Source organism: Triticum dicoccoides, chromosome 1B, assembly GCF_002162155.2.
Source record: "Triticum dicoccoides isolate Atlit2015 ecotype Zavitan chromosome 1B, WEW_v2.0, whole genome shotgun sequence".
In the NCBI taxonomy this organism is placed as follows: domain Eukaryota; kingdom Viridiplantae; phylum Streptophyta; class Magnoliopsida; order Poales; family Poaceae; genus Triticum; species Triticum dicoccoides.
Window position 1 is genome coordinate 129,390,016 of NC_041381.1, and position 21,027 is coordinate 129,411,042.

General features: G+C 43.3%; 1 protein-coding gene across 1 annotated transcript; it reads left to right on the forward strand.

Moving 5' to 3' along the window:
* Positions 1–261: 261 nt before the first annotated feature.
* LOC119323225 lies at positions 262–5,888 on the forward strand. Its single transcript, XM_037596824.1, has 6 exons — positions 262–1,577; positions 2,099–2,190; positions 2,844–2,918; positions 3,228–3,289; positions 4,624–4,693; positions 4,827–5,888. The coding sequence occupies exons 1-6, from the start codon at positions 365–367 to the stop codon at positions 5,562–5,564; spliced, it is 2,250 nt and encodes a 749-aa protein (XP_037452721.1). The 5' UTR covers positions 262–364; the 3' UTR covers positions 5,565–5,888.
* Positions 5,889–21,027: the final 15,139 nt, after the last annotated feature.

Genomic DNA, 21,027 nt, shown 5'->3' on the forward strand with positions numbered 1-21,027 from the left:
CGGTAAACTGGGGACGAGACGAGGAAGAGACAAAATTGTGTTCGATCTTGTAAAATGGCGGTTATTTCGCGGTAAGGGGCAATATAGTTAGTGCTAGTTACCAAAAATAAAAAATTATCGGGAGTCCTTTAGGCAACCTCGCGGCGTCGGAACAGCCGTGGCCTCTACGAAACCTACACCACAAGTCCACAAGCATATTCCCCTAAATAAAAAGAAGTCCACAAGCATATCCGACCCCGACGCGGCAGCCAAGTTTCCGATCCCTGCAAAACTCGGGCCACAAACGACCCCCACACGCGCAGGGTCTCCCTCGGCGAGCGCGGACACCGCACGAATCCCAAAGCAGCCCGTAACCCTAGCCGACATGGCCGGCGGCAAGCGCCGCTACAAGCGCAACCCCACCGCCGGCGGGCCCCGTCACAGCGCCGGAGCCGGGCGCCGGCGCTCGCTCCCAGAACTCCCTTCCTTCGTCTCCCCCACCTCCGTCGCCGCCGTGTTTGGCCCTTCCTCCTCTGGCGGCCGGGGGCGCGGCCGAGGCGGCCGGCGCGGCGCCGCGGCGGAACCCGCCAACGCCGTCCCCTTCAGCTACACCGCCGCCCTTCGCCCGTGCCCCGCCTCCGCCGGCGGGGCGACGCAGGCGCTGGAGGTGGCCATAGACACCGGCTCCTGCGCCGATCCGGCCGCCTCCGCGTCGATGTACTCGTACGAAGTGGTCGGAGGGATCGGGCTTGGATTCCACGGCGACGAGGAGGCGGAGGGCCAGGAGGAGGCCGGTGAGGGCGCGCCGCATCTAGGATTGGGATTCCACGATCGTATCGAAGAAGAGATGGACGCTGAGGTTGAGGAATTGGAGGAGGTCTCCTTCGTGACACCGAGGCAGGCTAAAAGCAAAGGGAGGCAGAATGGTGGATTTATCTCCATTGGGGGAGTCAGGATCTACAGCGAGGATACCTCATCACCGGAATCAGAGGGGATGGGCGACTCCGACGAGGAATCAGATTCCGATTATGAGGTGAGAGATCGCAACGCTGATGTTGATAGCAGTGAGGAAGATAGTGATGATGATAAGGTGGATCCGGAGTCCGATGAGGACGGTTCAGGGTCAGACTCCGAGGAGGGTCTCAGCATTGGGGACTCATCGGTTGATGATGAGATTGTTGCCGATTACATGGAGGGGATTGGTGGCAGCGAGGAGCTATTGAGCAGTAGGTGGTTGAATGGCATGAAATTGGTTGATTCAGATGATGATGAGATGGATACAGACGACGATGAGGACGGGTTCCTAAAGAAGGGGAAGGAAAAGCTTGAGGGTTATGCGCTAATGCGTGCATCTGAGCAGTATGGGATGAAGATGCCCAACTCGGCTGAAAGGCGCAAAGGAAAGAGCACTAATGGCAGGGATTGTGACAGGGGCCTGGCTAGTATACAAGTTATGGGGCTGGAGGATGTGATGATGGTAAAGGATGCAAGGATGGCAAATCGGTCAAGTAAGGGTTCAAAGGCTTCATCGTCCTCTCAGCTCTCCAGGTCCTGGCCCGATGCGTCCAGGAAGAGCAAGAAATATCAGAGGGTCCCAGGTATAAGGTCTTCCATGTTTTGTGCTACTTTTCTTTGTAGTGTGAAGTAAGATTGTTATGTTGAATTTGATAGTTAATGTGGAAAAACAAAGTAACTCTGCATGCCATGCATTTAGGGTCTGTCTGCAAGTACTCAGTGAATTGGAAATATGACCTAACGAATCTCATTTAATTGTTAATTCTGTAGTTTTTGGCTATCTATTTTGGTATAGAAGAGGTGAGGACTATAATTCAGTATGGAAGAACCAAACGTTGAATCTATATTTAGTTTGTATATGGAAGCTAGCTTTTGAACTTTAGTATTACATACTCTTCTAGCTCCTAGTTGTAAAAAGATGGTATGCTCATATAAACCGCAAAACATAGGTTACGTGTTGGAAAACCCACCTATGCTTTGAACCAACGGTCACTCTAAAAGCCTTGTTTATTCATCTTTTTATTACTATATTTATGTGTGTCTGTCTCCTTGTATGTTTAGATTTTTTTTCTACAAAGTCATAACATTTGGCTATGCGATTTAGGTGAAAAAAAGAAGCACAAGAAGGAACACATTGCAAAGAAACGCCGTCAACGGATGCTAAGTAGAGGAGTTGACTTAGAGCAAATCAATACTGTGAGTCATATAATTAGTTTTTTTTACGGATCTTGGTTTATTCTGAAGATCTTTGCAAGTTTTATCTGTTTGCTTGTTTCTAAAGCATCATAACTGGAATAATCTTGTTATAGTTCGCTATTGCCACCCAGTTTAAGATCAGTTATATGAGCATTTTATGAATTTATATGATACTCCCTCCGTCCGGAATTAGTTGTCTTAGATTTGTCTAGATACAGGTGTATCTAAAACTAAAACATGTCTAGATACATCCGCATCTGGACAAATTTAACATAACTAATTTGGGACGGAGGTAATATATAATAGACAATGCTGCTCTATATCAAGTTGCAGAATAGGAGGAAAAAATGGCTCTTGTTGAAACTTAAAACGTCCGTGGTAAAATGCAGGAAAGGAGTGTGATAGTTACTAGTTCTATCAATTCATTTTCATTTTGTGTGCACTCGTGTACAATGGTGCATTCGTGTAGTTTCATCTTCACATTTGCTTAGAATATACGTGATAAAAGTAATGCAGATGTTGATGAAGGTTGTATGTTTCACCTTTGCTCTGTTATGTCATCATGTAGCTTTTCTAATGTTTTCAACCTGCCCATATTAACTTTGAGCTATCTTGTTTCCTGAAACTGGATTATTTCTCTTTCCAATATGCAGAAACTGAGGAAGATGGTTGTCAATCAACTTGATATGTTGTGCTTTCAGCCAATGCACTCTCGGGACTGTTCTCAGGTATGGGTGCCATTCAGTTGCTGGGTTGCTTCTTGAAGCAAAATTGTGACATTATTAAAATATATCTCAAATCAATTTATGTGTGTGGTCTCTATAGAGGTGCTATTTTTTTATCCACATTGACAACAAACTGTATATGCCATTGCTTGGTAGACTGTAATCAACTTACTTGCATTATGAAGCAATTAAAGGGAAATTTAGATAGGACATAATCAAACACTAATACACTGGTGCTACATAAATTAATCAATTTATCATCCTTTTGTGCCCATATGAATTAGTTATAATGTTCTTCCTTAATGTTTGTAGGTACAACGCCTCGCATCTATTTATCAATTGAAAAGTGGGTGTCAAGGTTCAGGCAATAAAAGGTAATGCTAAAGTTGAATATGAGCTTTATGCTTTCCATCAAGTAAATTATCACAGTAATAGCACTTCATGTCATCTTGAATCATGATGCATCTGGCTCATACTTCCATAATAGTACATGTTCCCATCTCTTGGATGCTGAATATTATTAAGTAAGCTAAATATCCTTGGGATATGGTTCTGTTGTAGCACAGTAAGAAAAACACCAAATTGCAAATACCATGTATGTGTGTTTCGTGTCTGGTTGGAGTACCAAAGATCTTTGCATCATTCATCGCCACCATGCTGCCAAGTGGGCATGGAATCAATTGTTTTATTATCTTTTACTTTCCAATGCCTGTGCAACTTTGACAGAAATTACTGGTGTAGCTTCATACGTATTTATTACAGTATGTTATAATCTTGAGGTAGAGAGGTGCATGACCTCTCCTGCAATTATCCATAAGTCCTATTGTGGACAATTATAAAAGGATTAGTGGCTCACCAACCACTGTTCTGTATTGCATGGGCATTGATACGAGACGTATGCCACTGACATGCACGCCGGTCGTGCTCAGTGTGAATACTGTCTAATAAGACAAATGCGTAAGCGATGTGTCCGTGAATATAGCAACTACCGTAACGCGGTTATCTTACCGTAATGGTTATGGGACAGTTTGCTGCAGGATATTGCACCTCTCATTCACAAGCGTGTGTTGCAATTCACCTTTTTTTTCTGCGCTTTTCATGTTTAGTCACTTAGTTGATTTCCTTGGTTTTGTTGTTGTTTCATATATCAATTGCGGAAATGCGATTAGATAAGCATGGAAACATAATGTTAAATGGTTAAGATCAGTGAATGCTGCTTCCTTTTGTCACTACCATAACCAGGTAAAATTAGTATTACATGTGGTAGTGCATTATGTTTAATATTTACTCCAGTGGTTAAGTCAAGTAAATAGAAAACATTACTCCACCTCTCCATCATTTTACTCTCGATATCATTGAATAGAAAATGCATTGTATGTACCTACCCCGGCGTTGCTGTGGGAGTTGGTTGCAATATATAGTGTTCGAATCACTAGCTCTCTAGCTGCTTCACACACACAATGAGCTACCATTAATGGCAAGCTTTATTAGATATCTCAATTGCTACAAGCTTGCATTTTACATATGGGGTGCCTGCTTATATAGGCTGTAGGGGAGGCGCTACAGTAACGGACCTGCTACAGTAGCTGACCTCCACAGCTCACAGCCTAGTTGTGTGCTCTGGAAACTACAGCTAGTTATATAGGATTTGTGTCAAATGTTGTTAAAATATTAGTGTTATTCGGTACCAAGTAATCCTGCCTTACAGGTTTGTTACGGTGACATTAACTGGACAGTCTTCCATGCCATCTGCAGATGGTCAAGTTCGACTTGATAAGGTAGGTAGTCTCTATGTTTGCATTGCTGGGACTATACTGTGTGTGATATTTCTCTTGTTTCTCAGCTATCCTTTTTTGACGTGAAGTCCCTCAGGTATCTCTTTGCTAATTATGGCTTGTTTGCTGATTCCAGCTTTTGGGGACTGAGCCTGAGGACTACAGTGTCAACTGGAACAGCTCCAAAGGTCCAGCAAGAGCGAAGGGCCTTTCAGCTCCAGGGAAATTGGTGAGGCACAGCGATTCTTGTGGGAAGAAAGTTCCAACGAAAAAGGTCTCATTTGCGGAGCGTCCTGTATCTTTTGTGTCTTCTGGCACTATGGCGGAAACTGCTACCGAGGCAGTAGCAGTTGGCTCAACTGCTGGCGATGTGTCATGTGAGAAGGTTGTCGGAAGCGACTCCAAGCTGGGCACCTTTGAGACGCACACCAAGGGCTTTGGTTCCAAGATGATGGCGAAGATGGGATTCATAGAGGGCACTGGCCTTGGCAAAGATGGCCAAGGCATATTGCAGCCTGTCCAAGCAATTCAGCGTCCCAAATCTCTTGGGTTAGGTGTAGAATTTGACAGCGAATTGGAGGCGGCCAAAGCAAGGTCAGAGCCACCGGCCAAAGCAAGGCCAGAGCCACCGGCTAATGCAAGGCGAGAACTGAGTAGAACCAGGTCAGAACCGAGGCGCAACACACGGCCACCGGAGATGTATGACTGCGGCACTTTTGAGAGGCATACAAAGGGTTTTGGATCCAAAATGATGGTGAAGATGGGGTTTGTTCCGGGTTCTGGCCTGGGGAAGGATGGCCAGGGCATTGTCAACCCCTTGACCGCGGTAAGACGACCGAAATCACGGGGGCTCGGAGCTACCGACAAGTACTAACATGTCACCATGCCATGTCTGCTTTATATTTATGTCTCCTGTCATGTACGTACGTGTTACCTCTTGGATCACCTAGGTGTGTGTATGCAGGGAGAGCACAACCTGTTGTCTGCGGCAATAGCAGGCGTCAGGGTTTTGATGCCCCTTTTCTGTTCAAGTAGCCATAGGATTTCCCTTGTTTACATCGCAACAAAACATTCCTGCTGTTGTTTATCATACTCACTGAAATTTGTTTTAGAGTCGGTGCTGTACTGTTATTTCATTGCTTTCTCCTTTTATGGAGATAGTGATTTCGCAATCCTCTCATGGAGCATTCACTTCTTATTGTTCCTGGGAATGTCTTTATATTTGATTGATGAAGAGCAGCCAGGGTCTATTATACTCGAGCAACTGCACGCTTTGCTGTGACTATTAATATGCAATTCCCTTTTTAGAGTTCCTGGTCGCAATGAGCATAAACTGACAAATACCATAGTAAAAAGAGGTAGCGTTGCAATTGTTCCTATGAGCTGCATAGTTGAGACGTTCATTGAGGCCAGGAGAAGCAAATTACAGAACCATTCTTACAACCAGGAACTGCATGTGTCCTAGCATGTCCACAAATTGCACCCCTGAAAAGAAGTTGCTCACAAACTGCACACCGGAGTGAATTTCGTTATAGGTAAAAGGCAAGAAGTAGCTGCACTGAGAACAAAGAATTTCGTTACGGGACCATTCTTACAGGGAGATGTATGGAATGTTGCTGACAAACTGCACCCTGGATTGAATTTTGTTATAGGTATAAAAGAACAAACAAAGAATGGGAACATCGGTTGGTCTCTTGGTAAACCACCGAACGATTTGACTTGACGATCTATATACACTCAGCAAATAAAAGCATTCGTAATGTGCTGCAAGACTGATAAACATGGAAACATTTGATGTATTGTGCTAAATATTTTGTTCGTCATGACAGATTATGTTCAGTTGTTCGTCGATTACAAGTTGAATAGTTTGTCTTATATGTCATCATTTTGAGTATACTGGGAAATTGTTTAGGAGGAAAATCGACGGCATGAAAGGAATGATGAGAACACGAATAGAAACAGTGTCGTCAGGACTCCAACCGACAAGAGTAGTTCCGTTAAGTAAAAGTGAATTACCAAGAGCAAGGTATAACTCTATTTTGATCTAGTATATCTATATGTGCCTTGGAATAGAAAACTATTTTGTGTATAATGTATGATAATGTTTGTAATAAGTTGATACAACTACGTAACATTCTTACAAAATGGAAATCAATTTATTAGTTCTATTTATGTTCTCAAGTGATTGAAACTGAATCCGGCTTGTGGAGATATTGTGCCCGATTTTCTGTACAATTAGCTGATCGTAAAAAATAATGAGTGAATATGTCACGTGTGCTCTAAAATTGTTAAAGATGTTAGGAACATAGAGTACTTATGACTTAGAATTTGAATTCGGAGTGCCCGATCATTGGATTTCATTTTCACATAGCATAGACATATTTGATGGAACTGGTATTTCTATATCCATACCTCTATTGTGCAAATTGTTGGCAGTTAACATAATTAATCGGGTTACAAACCAACCTATGGTTGGATTGTTAGGAGGACAATGATATCCACGGCCTAGTGGAAGGAGACATTTCTGTCGACTACGAAGGTGTCTGCAGCGACTTCGTCAATCTCAAGATGATGTGTTGTTTCAGTCTCTCACATATGCAGGTGCTCATAAGGGTATGGTATGTGTGTGTGTGCATGTGCGTTCATAGAGATGAGTGTATGTGCATATGTATGAGCGTCTGTACCTATACTATGTTAAAAAAACATAAATAATCTGGTTTCCCTAGTATAATATAAAAATATAAGAAACGACTCGGTGCGTTTGAAAGAAGAGGAGAGGGAACCATTAGAAATTGAAGGCCACTCACGTCGCTCCACAAGGCCAGATGTGCTAGAAGAAGAAGCAACCGTGCAGCTGTTGGCTGCGTTTGGGCATGCATCCGGGCTGTCTTGCAACATGGCCAAAAGCTCCATCTCGCCGATCCATTGCAAGCAGGAGGAAATCCATCAAGTAACATCAATCCTTGCCTGTTCCATTAAGGAATTCCCGCTAACCTATCTGGGCTTGCCTTTCTCGGTCACTCGGCTTCCAAAATCTGCTTTCCAACCGCTCATTGACAGAACTGCTGACTATCTGCCCACCTGGAAAGCTCGATATCTTCGTAGGGCTGGCAGACTCATCCTAATCAACTCAACGCTCACCGCAGCCTTCATCTACCTAATGCTTGTGCTTGACTTGCCGGCGTGGTTCATTTCATGCATTGACAAAATCAGACATGGATTCTTTTGGTGTGGACACGAAGAGGCCAAAGGTGGGAACTGTCTAGTCAACTGGAATCATGTTTGCACGCCTAAAGTCTATGGTGGACTCGGGATTCACAATCTCAAGTTGTTGAACCATGCCCTACTCCTCAAATGGCGCTGGTTTGAGAAGGTTGCTGAAGAGAAGCCTTGGCAAGGCCTTGATCTTGCTCTGCCTGCAGAGGCTGATAGTGTTTTTAGTGCTGGGTTGCAATGCTCGCTTGGTAACGGCAATAATATCAGGTTCTGGACTGACCCATGAATCAATGGCACCGACATTCACAGCTTGCCCCGTCCCTTTTGAAGTTTGTTCGGCCGCTGCCTTGCAAAAATCTGTTGCGGATGATCTGCCTAATGGGGCTTGGATTAATGACCTACGTGGAAACCTGGACATTCATGCCATTGTGGATGTTCTCAAAATCTGGCCAATGATCTCCAACCAGAGCCTGTCGGAGCTACCAAATGCGTTCCGATGGAGGCAAGCGTCGGATGGGATTTTCTCAGCTAGCAGTGCATACCACCTCTTCTTCTTAGGCCGGGAATTTCATCCTGCTGCTGCTGAGTTGTGACGTCATGGGCACCATTGGAAATAAAGATTTTTGTTTGGCTTGTCCTCCATGATCGACTTTGGACTACGGATCACCTTGCTAGGCGGCAGCTGGAGCACCTGGAATGCTGTGTGCTTTGTGCACAGGAGGATGAGAAATTGAAATCACATGTTGTTGGGCTGCTCTTTTGCAAGGGAAGTGTGGTACAATGTTCTGCTCCCATGGCATTTGGATAGAAGAACTCTAACCCCAGCCGACAGCATCAAGGATTGGTGGCCGGCGCTCAGCAACGCTGCTCCCAGTAGAAGCCGCTGCAGAATAAACACCATGGTCTGCCTTGTGCTACGCTTCATATGGCTTGAGCACACTAGGCGGGTTTTCAACAAAGTTTCTCTCATGCCGCATGTAGTGGTGTAACTGCATCTAGTGCCCCTTAGTGATTTTGGTGTATTGAAGACTTATAGGTTAAGGGACTAATATGTTTGTGAGTGTACACAGGCTCTATAAGTCGATGAGGACTTTGATATTTCCAATGAAAGTCGACCCCTAAAAATGTATATCTTCAACTGAAGACTTTGGTTCTCCTGAAGATTTTGAAAGTGAAGAAATTGGTGTGACCTTGAAGACTTGGATATTCATGCGAGGATTATGAAGCGTGAAGACTTTTGTTTTCGTAGTTTCATTTTCTCTTTCTTGAGTCATAGGAAACACCATACTGTTAAAGGGGGTCGAGCTAATACTAAGGAAACTGATTTCCAAGTGATGCTCATCTCAAAATCCTACACCTACCCAATCCTTTTGAGTGAAGCCATTGGAAATCTCATATCAGTTCAGTCAATTTCTTCAGTGACAGAGACGAAGATCTTCTGGTCTTTGAGAAATTTTTTCTGACTGAAGAGTTAGGAATTTGCCAGTGCGGATTGCCTACACAGTGAGGAACATGATAGCCCTAAGCAATTCGAACCTCAAATATCCGACCGTTGCTGTGATACGCGCTAGCTGTCCCAAAATATCTACCCACCTAACGGTCATATCATTAAAGGGCATTTATGTCTTATCATGTCGGGCTACTTCCTAGGCTATAAATAGTCGCCCCCTACAACCACTAGCTGGTTGGCCGCTCTGCGAGAAACTAACACTTGTAATTGAGAGCATCCCATCCTCCAGGACTTTGAGCGAAAATCATCAAGTGAGGAAAACCCAAACCCAAACACCAACAAACCCAAAGTGATTGAGCATCACTGAAGAGATTGTTTCTGTGTGGAACCGACACTTGTTACCTTTGAGGACTGTGTATCCTTCAAACGGTTAGGTGTCATGGTCTGAGCATCCAAGAGGAATTGTGGATCGCCGAGTGACCAATTCTGTGAAGGTTTGGAAGTCACCTAAAGACTTATCACGAGTGTTGGGCGAGGTCTATATGACTTTAGCTCAAGGAGAATACGGTGAGGACTGTGTGTCCTCGAGTTTGAATACTCAGCCGCTCCAACCAGACGTACAACTGTACATCAGTTGGAACTGGTCTACCAAATCATTATCTTCATCAAGCCAACTGGTTCTATTTCCTAAACACTTCCATTTCCTCATTCATGTGTTGATGGACCTGATCATTACTGTTTGAAGACTTTGACTGAAGACTTTCTCTATTTCCTCAATCCAATTTCTTCAGTCATATAGTCTTCAGCCTGCTTATCCTGTTATCATGCTATCTGTACTCTGTGCTTGTTTTTATTTCATCATGATGACTATGTTGTTGCTCTGTTCTGTTTATATCTGAGTACTTATTCCGCTACTAGTGTGTCGTTCCTTCGGAATTTATTCACCTATAAATTCCTCAGTGACGAATTTGTAAAAATTGCCTATTCACCCCCTCTAGTCGACATAACGCACTTTCAATTGGTATCAGAGCAAGATACTCCCTTGTTCTGTGTGATTTTGGTTTAACCACCTGGAGTTTTAGTTATGCCGACTGCAGGAATGAAGAAAGTGGCATGCCCCATCATTGACGGTCATGAGTATCCCAAGTGGAAGGCCATGATGAAGAAGTGACTCATGGTGATGAACAACGAACTGTGGACCGTCACTGAGATTGGTCTTACCGATCTGTGCAAGATGGCGGAAGCTGATGATATTCACAAGTACACTCTACTTAACCTCACCGCGAAGGATATCATCTGCTCCTGTTTATCCAAAATCAGTTCAGGAACATCATGCATCTCAACCATGCGAAGCTTATCTGGGACTGACTCGCTGAGGTCTATGAAGGTCATCGAACTCGTCACGATCCTTGGTTTGAGGATTACAAGGAATCACTCAAGGAGATGACTTTCGCTCCAGAATCATCATCCTCTGCACCATGCCTTATGGCAAAAGGTGCCAATGTAACTGAATGCTACCTTTCTGAATCTAGTGATGGTGAATCTGGTGATGAATTTGGACCCAGCTACACTAAACTTGCTTCCCTTGCCACTAAACAACAAAGAGGTCTTGAAAAAGTTCAAAACATGCTTGATGAAAGCGATGATATGTTGGGTGAGGAATTGAATCGAACTAAGGTTTTGACTGATAATCTTTAGAGACTTCAGTCTAAGTTTGACAACCTTCAAAGTCATCATAACACTCTCTTATCTGATCATGATAAGCTTTCTTATGAATTTCTTCAGAGAAACAAGATCTTGAGAAGTTAAAAGTGAGTTATGAAGATCTTCAGAAGGAAAATGATTCATTGCTTGCTCAACAGATCAGTTCCGCTCAGGAAGAATTTATTCCATCATGTCTGAAATGCATTGAGCGTGAATCTGCTAATTCTTTACCGGAATGTTCAAATACTTCTATTGCTGCAAATTATTCAATTGCCTATGTGGTCACAAATTCCTCATTTGAGGATACCACAAGTATCACCGACGATAATGCAGGGTTGAAGGAATTGTATGTGACATGCATATACAAAAGCCTGAAAGGGCATCAGACTCTTTGTGATGTGCTCAAAAAGCAAATCTTGAACAGGAACCCTAGGAAAGAGGGTATTGCCTTTGAGAGGAAACTCAATGCTGATGGGACCTACTGGAAACCTAAGCAATACCCCAAAACCTTATGGGTTGCTGTGAAAGGACCTTCCATAGATCCATGCACTTTATCTGGATTTACTTGTGAATCTTCATATTCCTCTGATGAGTCATTTGACTCCAACTATAAACTGTTCAAGAATTAGAATGGTGAAGTATTTGCTCGATATGTTGGAACTAACTGCAGGAACGGCCCCCCTATGAAGAAAATCTGGGTTCCCAAAAGGTGCCTTGAAAATCTTCAGGTGAATGTCATCATGACACTACCTATGAAGAATAGGAGATCAAATTCTTCATATGGATCCAAGTCCTCGTATGGACCAAATTCTTCATCTGGATCAAATTCCTCACGTGGATCCAAATCCTCATATGAACATCATCGTGCTAACACTTCTATTTCGCAAGGAAAGTCCAAAGGCTATGAATATGTGCATTATTCTTCAAACCATTATGTTCATAAGTCCTCGAAGAAATTCTCTGCTTATTCATATGCTTATCCTAACCCCTCTTCTGTGAAACAAAGTGCATTGGCTTCAATGCCATCTTTTTCTTATGGAGCTCGCAGAATGATGAACTCTTTGCCACCCCTTCAAATGTGGGTGGTGAAGAAAAAGAACTAATCTCTTATGCAGGGTCAGGTCTCGAGACGAACTTAATCGTTTGAAGAATTTGCCAGAGACCTGAATGTGCTTGAATGGACGCAAGCTAATCATGAAAAAATGAATTACTCATTTCTCACATCCTCATAATTGCTATATCTGTTACTGCTAATGAAATTGATATCATATTCTTCACTGATGAAGTATATGAGTTCGTAAGTTGCACGAATTTATCTGCAGGATGAACAACCCAAAGCTACTGAGTGGGTCCTCGACAGTGAATGTACAAATCACATGACCGGTGACAGGAACTTATTGATGGACACTACTTTATCTCCATCTCATCTGAAGCATATCACCTACGCTGACAAAGGCAAAAGCAAGGTATTGGGTCTAGGTAGGGTTGCGATCTCAAAGGATAGACACATGGACAAAGTCATGCTTGTCAAGTCCTTAGGATTCAACCTCATGTCTGTCTCAATGCTTTGTGATCTTGATATGGTTGTCGTCTTTGGCAAATATCGTTGCATTGTGTTAATGGAATCTGACAATTCCAAAGTCTTCGAAGGCTTTATGAGGGGAGACTTGTATATTGTTGATTTCTCTGCAGGACCACAACCGACCACATGTCTACTTGTAAAAGCTTCAGAAGGCTGGTTATGGCATCGACGACTTGGACATGCTGGGATGAGGAACTTGCATACACTCGCGAAGAAGAAGCATGTCATTGGCATCGAGGGTGTAAAATTCCTCAAAGATCATCTTTGTGGGGCTTGTGAGGCTGGAAAGATCACCAGAGCTAAGCATCCCTCTAAGACTATCATGACCACTTCTCGTCCCTTTGAATTACTTCACATGGATCTCTTTGGCCCTACTCATTATGCCACTTTCACTAATTCTACATCATTATATGGCTTTTTCATTGTTGATGATTATTCTCATTATACCCGGGTGCATATCATCACTTACAAAAATGAAGTGCAGGAAGTCTTCCAACGATTTTCCTCAAGAGCATCTACGAACTTCGGTGTGAAGATCAAGCATATCATGAGTGATAATGGAACCGAGTTCAAGAATACTGGTCTCGATGAATATCTTGATATGCTTGGTATTACTCACGAGTTATCTGCTCCCTATACTCCTCAGCAGAATGGCATCGTGGAGCGCAAGAACAAAACTCTTGTTGAGATGGCTTGCACTATGCTTGATGAATACAAGACTCCACAAAGTTTTTGGCCAGATGCTATTGATACTGCATGCCACATCATCAACAGGGTATATCTTCACGAATTCTTCAAAAAGACCTCATATGAACTCCTCACTGACAAGAAACCCAATGTAAGTTATTTCAAAGTCTTCGGTGCTAAATGCTGGATTAAAGATCCTCACCACCACTCTAAATTTGCACGGAAAGCACATGAGGGTTTTATGCTTGGTTACGGAAAGGATTCGCACACCTACAGAGTCTTCAACACCTATCATCACAAGGTTGTTGAAACTGTAGATGTGCGGTTCAATGAAACTAATGGCTCGCAAAGAGAGCACCTACCTCCTGTGCTAGATGAAATGTCACCTGAGGAATCCATCAAGTTCAAGGCTACTGAGGATGTCATCCCTACCGAAGAATCTGCTGAAGAAGTCATTCTGGATCGTGAAGAAAATCAGGCTGGTGCTACTGAAGAAAATGGCCCTGAAGAAATTGCTGGGTCAAATCAAAGTCGTCAACCTTCTCATCCTCGTGTTGCAAACAAAGTGCAGATTGAGAGAATCATCAACAACATCAACGCACCAGGTCCACTCACGCGCTCAAAAGCTTCACATTTGTCTAACTTTTGTGGGCATTTTGCGTTTGTCTCTATCACAGAGCCCACCAAAGTTGATGAAGCATTCATGGAATCTGAGTGGATTCAAGCTATGCAAGATGAATTGTATCAATTTGAGCTCAACAATGTGTGGGAGCTTGTCAAGCGACCAGACCCACACAAGCACAACATCATCGGAACTAAATGGATCTACCGCAACAAACAAGATGAAAATGGCCTTGTGGTGAGGAATAAGGCTCGTCTTGTAGCTCAAGGCTACACACATGTTGAATGAATTGATTTCGATGAAACTTTTGCACCTATTGCTAGACTTGAAGCTACTCACATATTACTTCTTATGCTAACCATCATAATATCATCTTACATCAAATGGATGTGAAAAGTGCATTCCTCAATGGTAGGCTTGAGGAAGAAGTATATGTTGCTGAACCACCAGGTTTTGAGGATCCAAAATTTCCAGATCACGTCTACAGACTCAACAAGGCCCTCTATGGCCTCAAGCAAGCACCTCAGTCGTGGTATGATACATTGAAGGAATTCCTCATGAAGAAAGGCTTCAAACCCGGTTCACTTGATCCAACTCTTTTCACCAAAGCATATGATGATGAATTATTCGTGTGCCAAATATACGTTGATGATATTATCTTTGGCTATACTAACCAACGTTACAGTGATGAATTTGCCTATATGATGAGTGAGGAATATCAAATGTCCATGATGGGAGATTTGAAATTCTTCTTAGGTCTTCAAATTCGTCAACAACACAATGGCATATTCATATCCCAGGAGAAATACCTCAAGGATGTGTTGATGAAATTCGGCATACAAGATTGCAAAGGCGTCAAAATCCCTATGCCCACAAATAGCCATTTATGCACCGATGAAAATGGTAAAGACTTTGATCAAAAGGTATACCACTCCATGATTGGCTCTTTATTGTATCTATGTGCATCTAGGACGGATATTATGCTTAGTGTTTGCATGTGTGCCCGATTTCAAGCTACACCGAAGGAATCACACCATAAGGCTGTGAAGCATATTCTTTGATATCTAGCTCACACTCCAACACTTGGATTATGGTATCCGAAGGGCTCTTCTTTTGATCTCATTGGATATTCTGACTCTGACTATGCTGGTGATTGGGTGGATCGCAAGTTAACATCAGGCACATGTCATTTCCTCGAACGATCCTTGGTATGTTGGTCCTCGAAGAAGCAGAACTGCGTATCACTCTCTACTGCTGAAGCTGAGTACATTGTTGCTGGATCTTGATGTGCTCAATTGATATGGATGAAGCAAACCCTCAAGGAATATGGCATCATGTGAAGAATGTGCCACTCTACTGCGACAATGAGAGTGCTATCAAGATTGCTCACAACCTAGTTCAGCACTCGAAGACAAAGCACATCCAGATTCATCATCATTTTCTTCATGACCATGTGTTGAAGGGCGACATCTCCATCGACCATGCAAATACTGAAGATCAGCTAGCCGATATCTTCACAAAGCCCTTGGATGAGAAGAGATTTAGCAAGTTGCGGTGTGAGCTAAATATCTTAGAATCTTCGAATGTTCTTTGAAAAGGACGCACATCCTAACACTTATGCAAATTTGATGACTTAGATGTGCAACACACGAAGTAATGTTTTTATTCAACCAATGAAGAGTAACCCTCTAAGTGTGAAGAAATTAATGAAGAATTTGATTATCAGAACCCTACGACAATTCTAGGTGGTGTCTGAAATCATCATTCTTATACGATGGATTACACCACCAACCAAAGTTGAAAATCTTCAATTTGAGTTTCTACGATTTCTTCAAATTTTCAATTTCCTCAGTCTTTCCGTCGTTGTTCTTCATTGCTATACATATATATTTGAGTTTTTCATGTCCTCTACAACATTCACTTATAGCTAATTCTTCAAGTTGCTTTTTCATCTAAGTGAATGCGATTAGACCCGTTCCCCCTCTATGCTAAACTCAACCCAGTCCGTTCACAAATTCTTCATGTGCGTTCTATTTGAATCCCGTTCAAAATCTTCATTGTGTCCTTGACAGCTGAAGAATTTGCGAACGAAACGTTAAAATTTTCATATCTAATTTTTCGGCTTTTGCCGCTCAAATCCTTCCGCATCCCACGACTGGATTAAAAAACTCACCCATGATCTCACTCGATCTCCACCTCTCTATATGTGGGTGACACATGTCGCTAGGATAGCAAGGGTCAGGGGCACGTTCGTCCAAATTCTTCGGACGAACAAATTTTCACTTCCTTATAAATACCCCTCCCCTTGCACCTCAGTTCATTTACTCCACTCGACCTCTTTCTCTCTCCCACTCGAGCTCTCTGACCTAGCGCCGCTGCTAATCTCCATCATCGCTGGTGAGGAAGAGCTTAGCTGCCTCGACCTCGTCGCCGTCATACTCGCGCCGGCCGCGGAAATCTTCACCTCTGCCGCCGTCGTAGCTATCTTCCTCCGCCAAGTTAGGGCGTGGACGATTTGAACGGATGAGCTTCCACAGTTCATCTCTCTGTTCATCGCGTTCTTCGTCAAGGGTAAATAAAACTCGCTTTTACTGCCCTCGTTGATTCTGATGATTTACACAAAATCTTCAAAAGGTGTTTATTCTTCAATCTTCACATTCTTAAACACCACAGTTGCATCTGTTCTTGATCTTTCTCTCTAAGATGTACTTTTCTTCAAGATTCCTCAATTGTGTGGATTTTCAATCTATACAACTCTGGAACCTAAGACAAGAACTCTTAGTGAAATTCTTCAAGACTCCCTGGTCAAACTCCTCAAACTTGATTCCTAAAAAAAACAAATTCTGAGAAAGCATATGACCTCTTCAAATGCTTCGCACCTATACTCCGTTCACACGTACACATGTCTGCTTCTGAATCACTAGGTTCTCATCAACTTAACTCATTTGCAGCGTTCCTCGAAGAAAAACTGCATACTTCCTCAGAGACATCTATTGTTCAATATCCTCAACTGAAGAATATGGCTGAAGAAAAGCATCCTCAGAAGGGAGGCAAGAGGCCTAAGACCAACACAATGTTTGAAATCCCTGAAGATATCTATGCAGATTAATACACTCCTGATGAGGCCACTCATGGCAAGAAGAATAAAAATCAGTGCAAGGTGCGCATTTAGCGGATTGAACAAAGAAGGGCACGGGAATGGAGGGAGTACCGCTATGTCACTCCTAAGTACATGAAGAAATTCGCTGTTAATCCTCCATGCCCAAGACCTCTGCTGGCACCAGGCCAAATAGCTGATCCCTCTAGCATCAGAAGAGCTGAGGAATTTTCAAAAGAATGGGCCAAGCACCGAAGGAAATTGGCTAAAGTAGCAAAGGAGGCAGTGAAGAAATTCAACAAAGATTCTGCTACTACTGCTGCTGAAGCCTCTGCTAGTCAGCCTAAGAAGGCTATGAAGAAGAAATCTGTTGTAAAGCCATCTTCTTCTACAATGCCCTCATGACCCAGCTCCTCAATGCCCTCATGGCCCAGCTCCTCAAAACCCTCACGGTCTTCTGCTCAAGCAAAGCCCTCAGCTGCACCAACAAAGTCCTCAGCACCAGTGCATCTTGCCACGTGCCAAAGGACTACAGGCTTTTTAATTGCTTCAGGAGCTTCAGCAAGTTCCTCAGCACAGCCGCAGCTGCTGAAGAAGAAGGTCACTGCTGGACGCGGCACAAGGCCAAGTCCTCATAAGAAGCAGGTCGCCTTTGAAGTTCCGTCATCTGAAGACGAAGCTGATGATGAAGAAGTGGCTCAAATCATCAGAGACCGACAAAACCGGGCTGCTAGTGCCAAAGGCAGTGCTGTGCCACTCTTGCTGGATCCGAAGAAGATCCTTGACTACATCGATCTTTGGCATAAAGATCCCAACACACCCCTTCCTGATCTGAACCTCACACCAGGCCAAAGTCACGTGTTGACTGCTTTCATTGCTGAAGAAAAATGGAAGTTTGAGAAGGCCAGATCGGTGAAGAAAGCTCAGTACAAGAAGGAGCATTATCTGAAGAAGAATGTTCTGAAAATGACGACTGAGGAACTTGTAACTATTCAGTCTAAAATCAAAGCTCTCAGTGCTGAATTTGACGCATACAAAGCTGATTGGCTAGGAGCCAAAGTCAGATTCGTCAAGCTGGCTAAAGGCCTCAAGCCCAATGTTGTTGTTGAAGCGCAACAAGAAGTTCCTCAGGGTGAAGCATCTGCTCAACCCACTAAAGAACATGCCAGCACCGCTGATGAAACTTAGGCTGCTGAAGAAACTGAGAGTGCCAGGGCTGATGATGATATTCCAGCTCATGATGAAACTGCTAGGGCAACCACCAACGTTGCGCTTGAAGATCAAGCCAGGACAACTGAAGAATCTGTCGCTGCGCCTGAATAATCTAAACTTGCCAGGGCAACTGACACAGTTGTGCCTGAAGAATTGTGCCTCTTTCATCTGCTCCTCCTGCAAAATCTTCATAGATGAAAAGCACTCTCCTTCCTTCTGCATTAGAAGCGAAGAAAATCAAGGCTGCCGAAAGGGCAGCAACTAAGAAGAGGAAAGCATCATATGCCTTAGAGTCTTCAGCTCCGAAGAAAGTGAAGACTTTGACGAGCTCCTTTGAGAATCCCATTGATGATGTTCCACTAAATGTCATGCCACCAAAGGAAATTGTTCCTTTTGGTGAAGAATATGTCATCAATGATGACATTGATGAAGAAGAATCATCTGCTGCTACGTCAGAGCAGTTGGATGAAGAAATTGAAGTGGATAATATCCCTTCACCACTACAGGTATCATCACCCCTACCTCAGTTCACTACTTAAGAGGCCGATGTTGAAGAAGTTGAAGCTGATGAAGAGGATGTGGACATCGGGTCTACAACTCTAGTAATGAATGACGATTTTTGGGAAAGTCATCATCCCAATTCTCCTATGTTCACTCCTCTGCAGCAAATTCCTCAGTCCCCCGTGCACACTAAAGTCATTCACCCGACTTCTGATCAAGGTCAAGCTTCACTTCACTCCATCCCCAAAGAAATTCCAGCCACTAGTGCTGATGAAATTGAGAAGAAGACATCAGAAGAAACTGCTCCACAGATTCCTCAGCCTGAGGCTCCAAAAGCTGCGCTTGAAACAACTGTGAAGACTTCAACTATAAATCTTCAACCCAAGCCACATAATCCTCACTCCAAGAAGCAGAAGTTCAAGGCTGATGACTTCTTTGCTGAGCATCATTTCTTCTCAGATTTCAAACCATATGACGCTGCTCGCCTTCGCCGCAAGCGCTTATGGACTGCTTCTCAGATGAACTTTTATTCCTCGCTGCTGTTTGACAAGGACAAAGTGTTTGACCATGAGCATCTTCCTCATGTGGATATGGAGTCACTTCCGTGCTTTACTCCAGTCCTCAGTGTTCTTCATGATGCAGGGCTGCTCAACTTCTGCATCGACATCTGTGATTGGAATGAAGAGCTAATTCTTTAGTTCTATGCCACTCTGCATCTGACACGCAATGTTGACGATGTGAATTCATGGGTCTTGGACTGGATGACTGAAAATACTCATGACAAAGCTCCGACCTCTGAATTTCTTCATGTCGTCCCAGTTAGTCCGCCCATTGAAGGAGCACTAAAGCTATATGAGGAACCTGAACTATCAAATCATCTGATGCAAGTGCTGACGAAGACTTTGAAGGCTGGCAAAGCGCCAAGGACAAATTTCCTCGTCAAAGATCTGCTATATGTGCCTAGGACTGTCTATCGCATTATGGCGAAAACCCTCGGTCCCATTAAGGGCCACAACTCCGAAGAAGAAGAAGTTGTTGGCATCATGAATAACTTGCTTTTCAACATAATGCATGGTATTCCAATCAACTATCATGATTTCTTCATGAGGACTTTGGCCAATGCTGCTTTGTCACCTTTTGAGTTGAAGCCTTATGCTCCCTGGATCATGAAATTCATCAGATCAAGGACTTCAATTCACTACAAGGCTGATTTTCAAAATCATCTCAACTATTTTCCCCCGATTGAAGCTCTCAAACAGACTAATTCCTCAATTGATGAGAAGGGCAAGGCTGCAGTTATTGATGAAGGCACTCGTCCTTTGGATGGACATTTTCGAAAGGCAGCGTCCTACTCCACTAATGATGACTTTGCCACACATGATACTGCTGCAAATGCTTCAAAGCAAAATCCTCAGGCAACAGCTCCGCGTGTGATGACTGATCGTGAGCTGCTCCTAAGTCTTCATCAGAAGGTGGGCAGAAATCACAAGTGGGTCAAGCGTCAGTTTGGTGCTATTCTTCACAACATGACAGTCACTCAAAATACTGTGAAGAAGAATCACTATTATCTGCATCAAGTCTTCGACCGCACCTGGGCTATTCTTTCACATGTCTACACCGATGATGAACTCAAGAAGATAGACTTCCAACAAGACTTTGACTGGTCTCAACCACCTTCGAAGAAATTCAAGAAGGTCAAAGTTCCTCCACTGGTCATCAACTCATATTCTTCATCGCGCGAGACGGATGAAGGTGAAGATTTGGACGACACTGCAGCAGGGCCTACTACATCGGACGACCCCAACAACGCTGGCGCTCCTCCATCGACATCATGATGATATTCTTCTGGGGTGTTAGTCCTCACTTTTCATCCCTTTTGGTAATTTGATGACAAAGGGGGAGGAATTTGAGTTAGTCTTCAAGCGGGTCTATATATGGGCATTTTTTTGCTAAGTTACAACTGTCGTTCTTCTGAAATATTTGTTGGATCAAGTTGTAAACTTAAGTACGATGGTGGCCTGATACTTTTGCTCTGTTTTTCTGTTTGCTATTTCCTCATAGATGTTAATGCACGCATGCTGAATTACATCAGTCACCATATTTCATCATGCATTTCAAATTCTTCATTCGATATGTTAAATGCGTGTATGAATTACAAGATACAGGGGGAGATCTCCATGATATTACTCTACAATGTGCATTGCTTGTTGAAAGCAAATTCCTCACATGTGCACATCTTCAGGGGGAGTTCTTCTATATCTTGCAA

Excerpts from the sequence above, each read along its gene's own strand:
- LOC119323225 (XM_037596824.1), top strand. The coding sequence starts at position 365 with ATGGCCGGCGGCAAGCGCCGCTACAAGCGCAACCCCACCGCCGGCGGG. Across the intron at positions 2,191-2,843 it reads ACTTAGAGCAAATCAATACT|AAACTGAGGAAGATGGTTGT; the intron begins GTGAGTCATATA and ends TCCAATATGCAG. Across the intron at positions 3,290-4,623 it reads CAAGGTTCAGGCAATAAAAG|GTTTGTTACGGTGACATTAA; the intron begins GTAATGCTAAAG and ends CCTGCCTTACAG.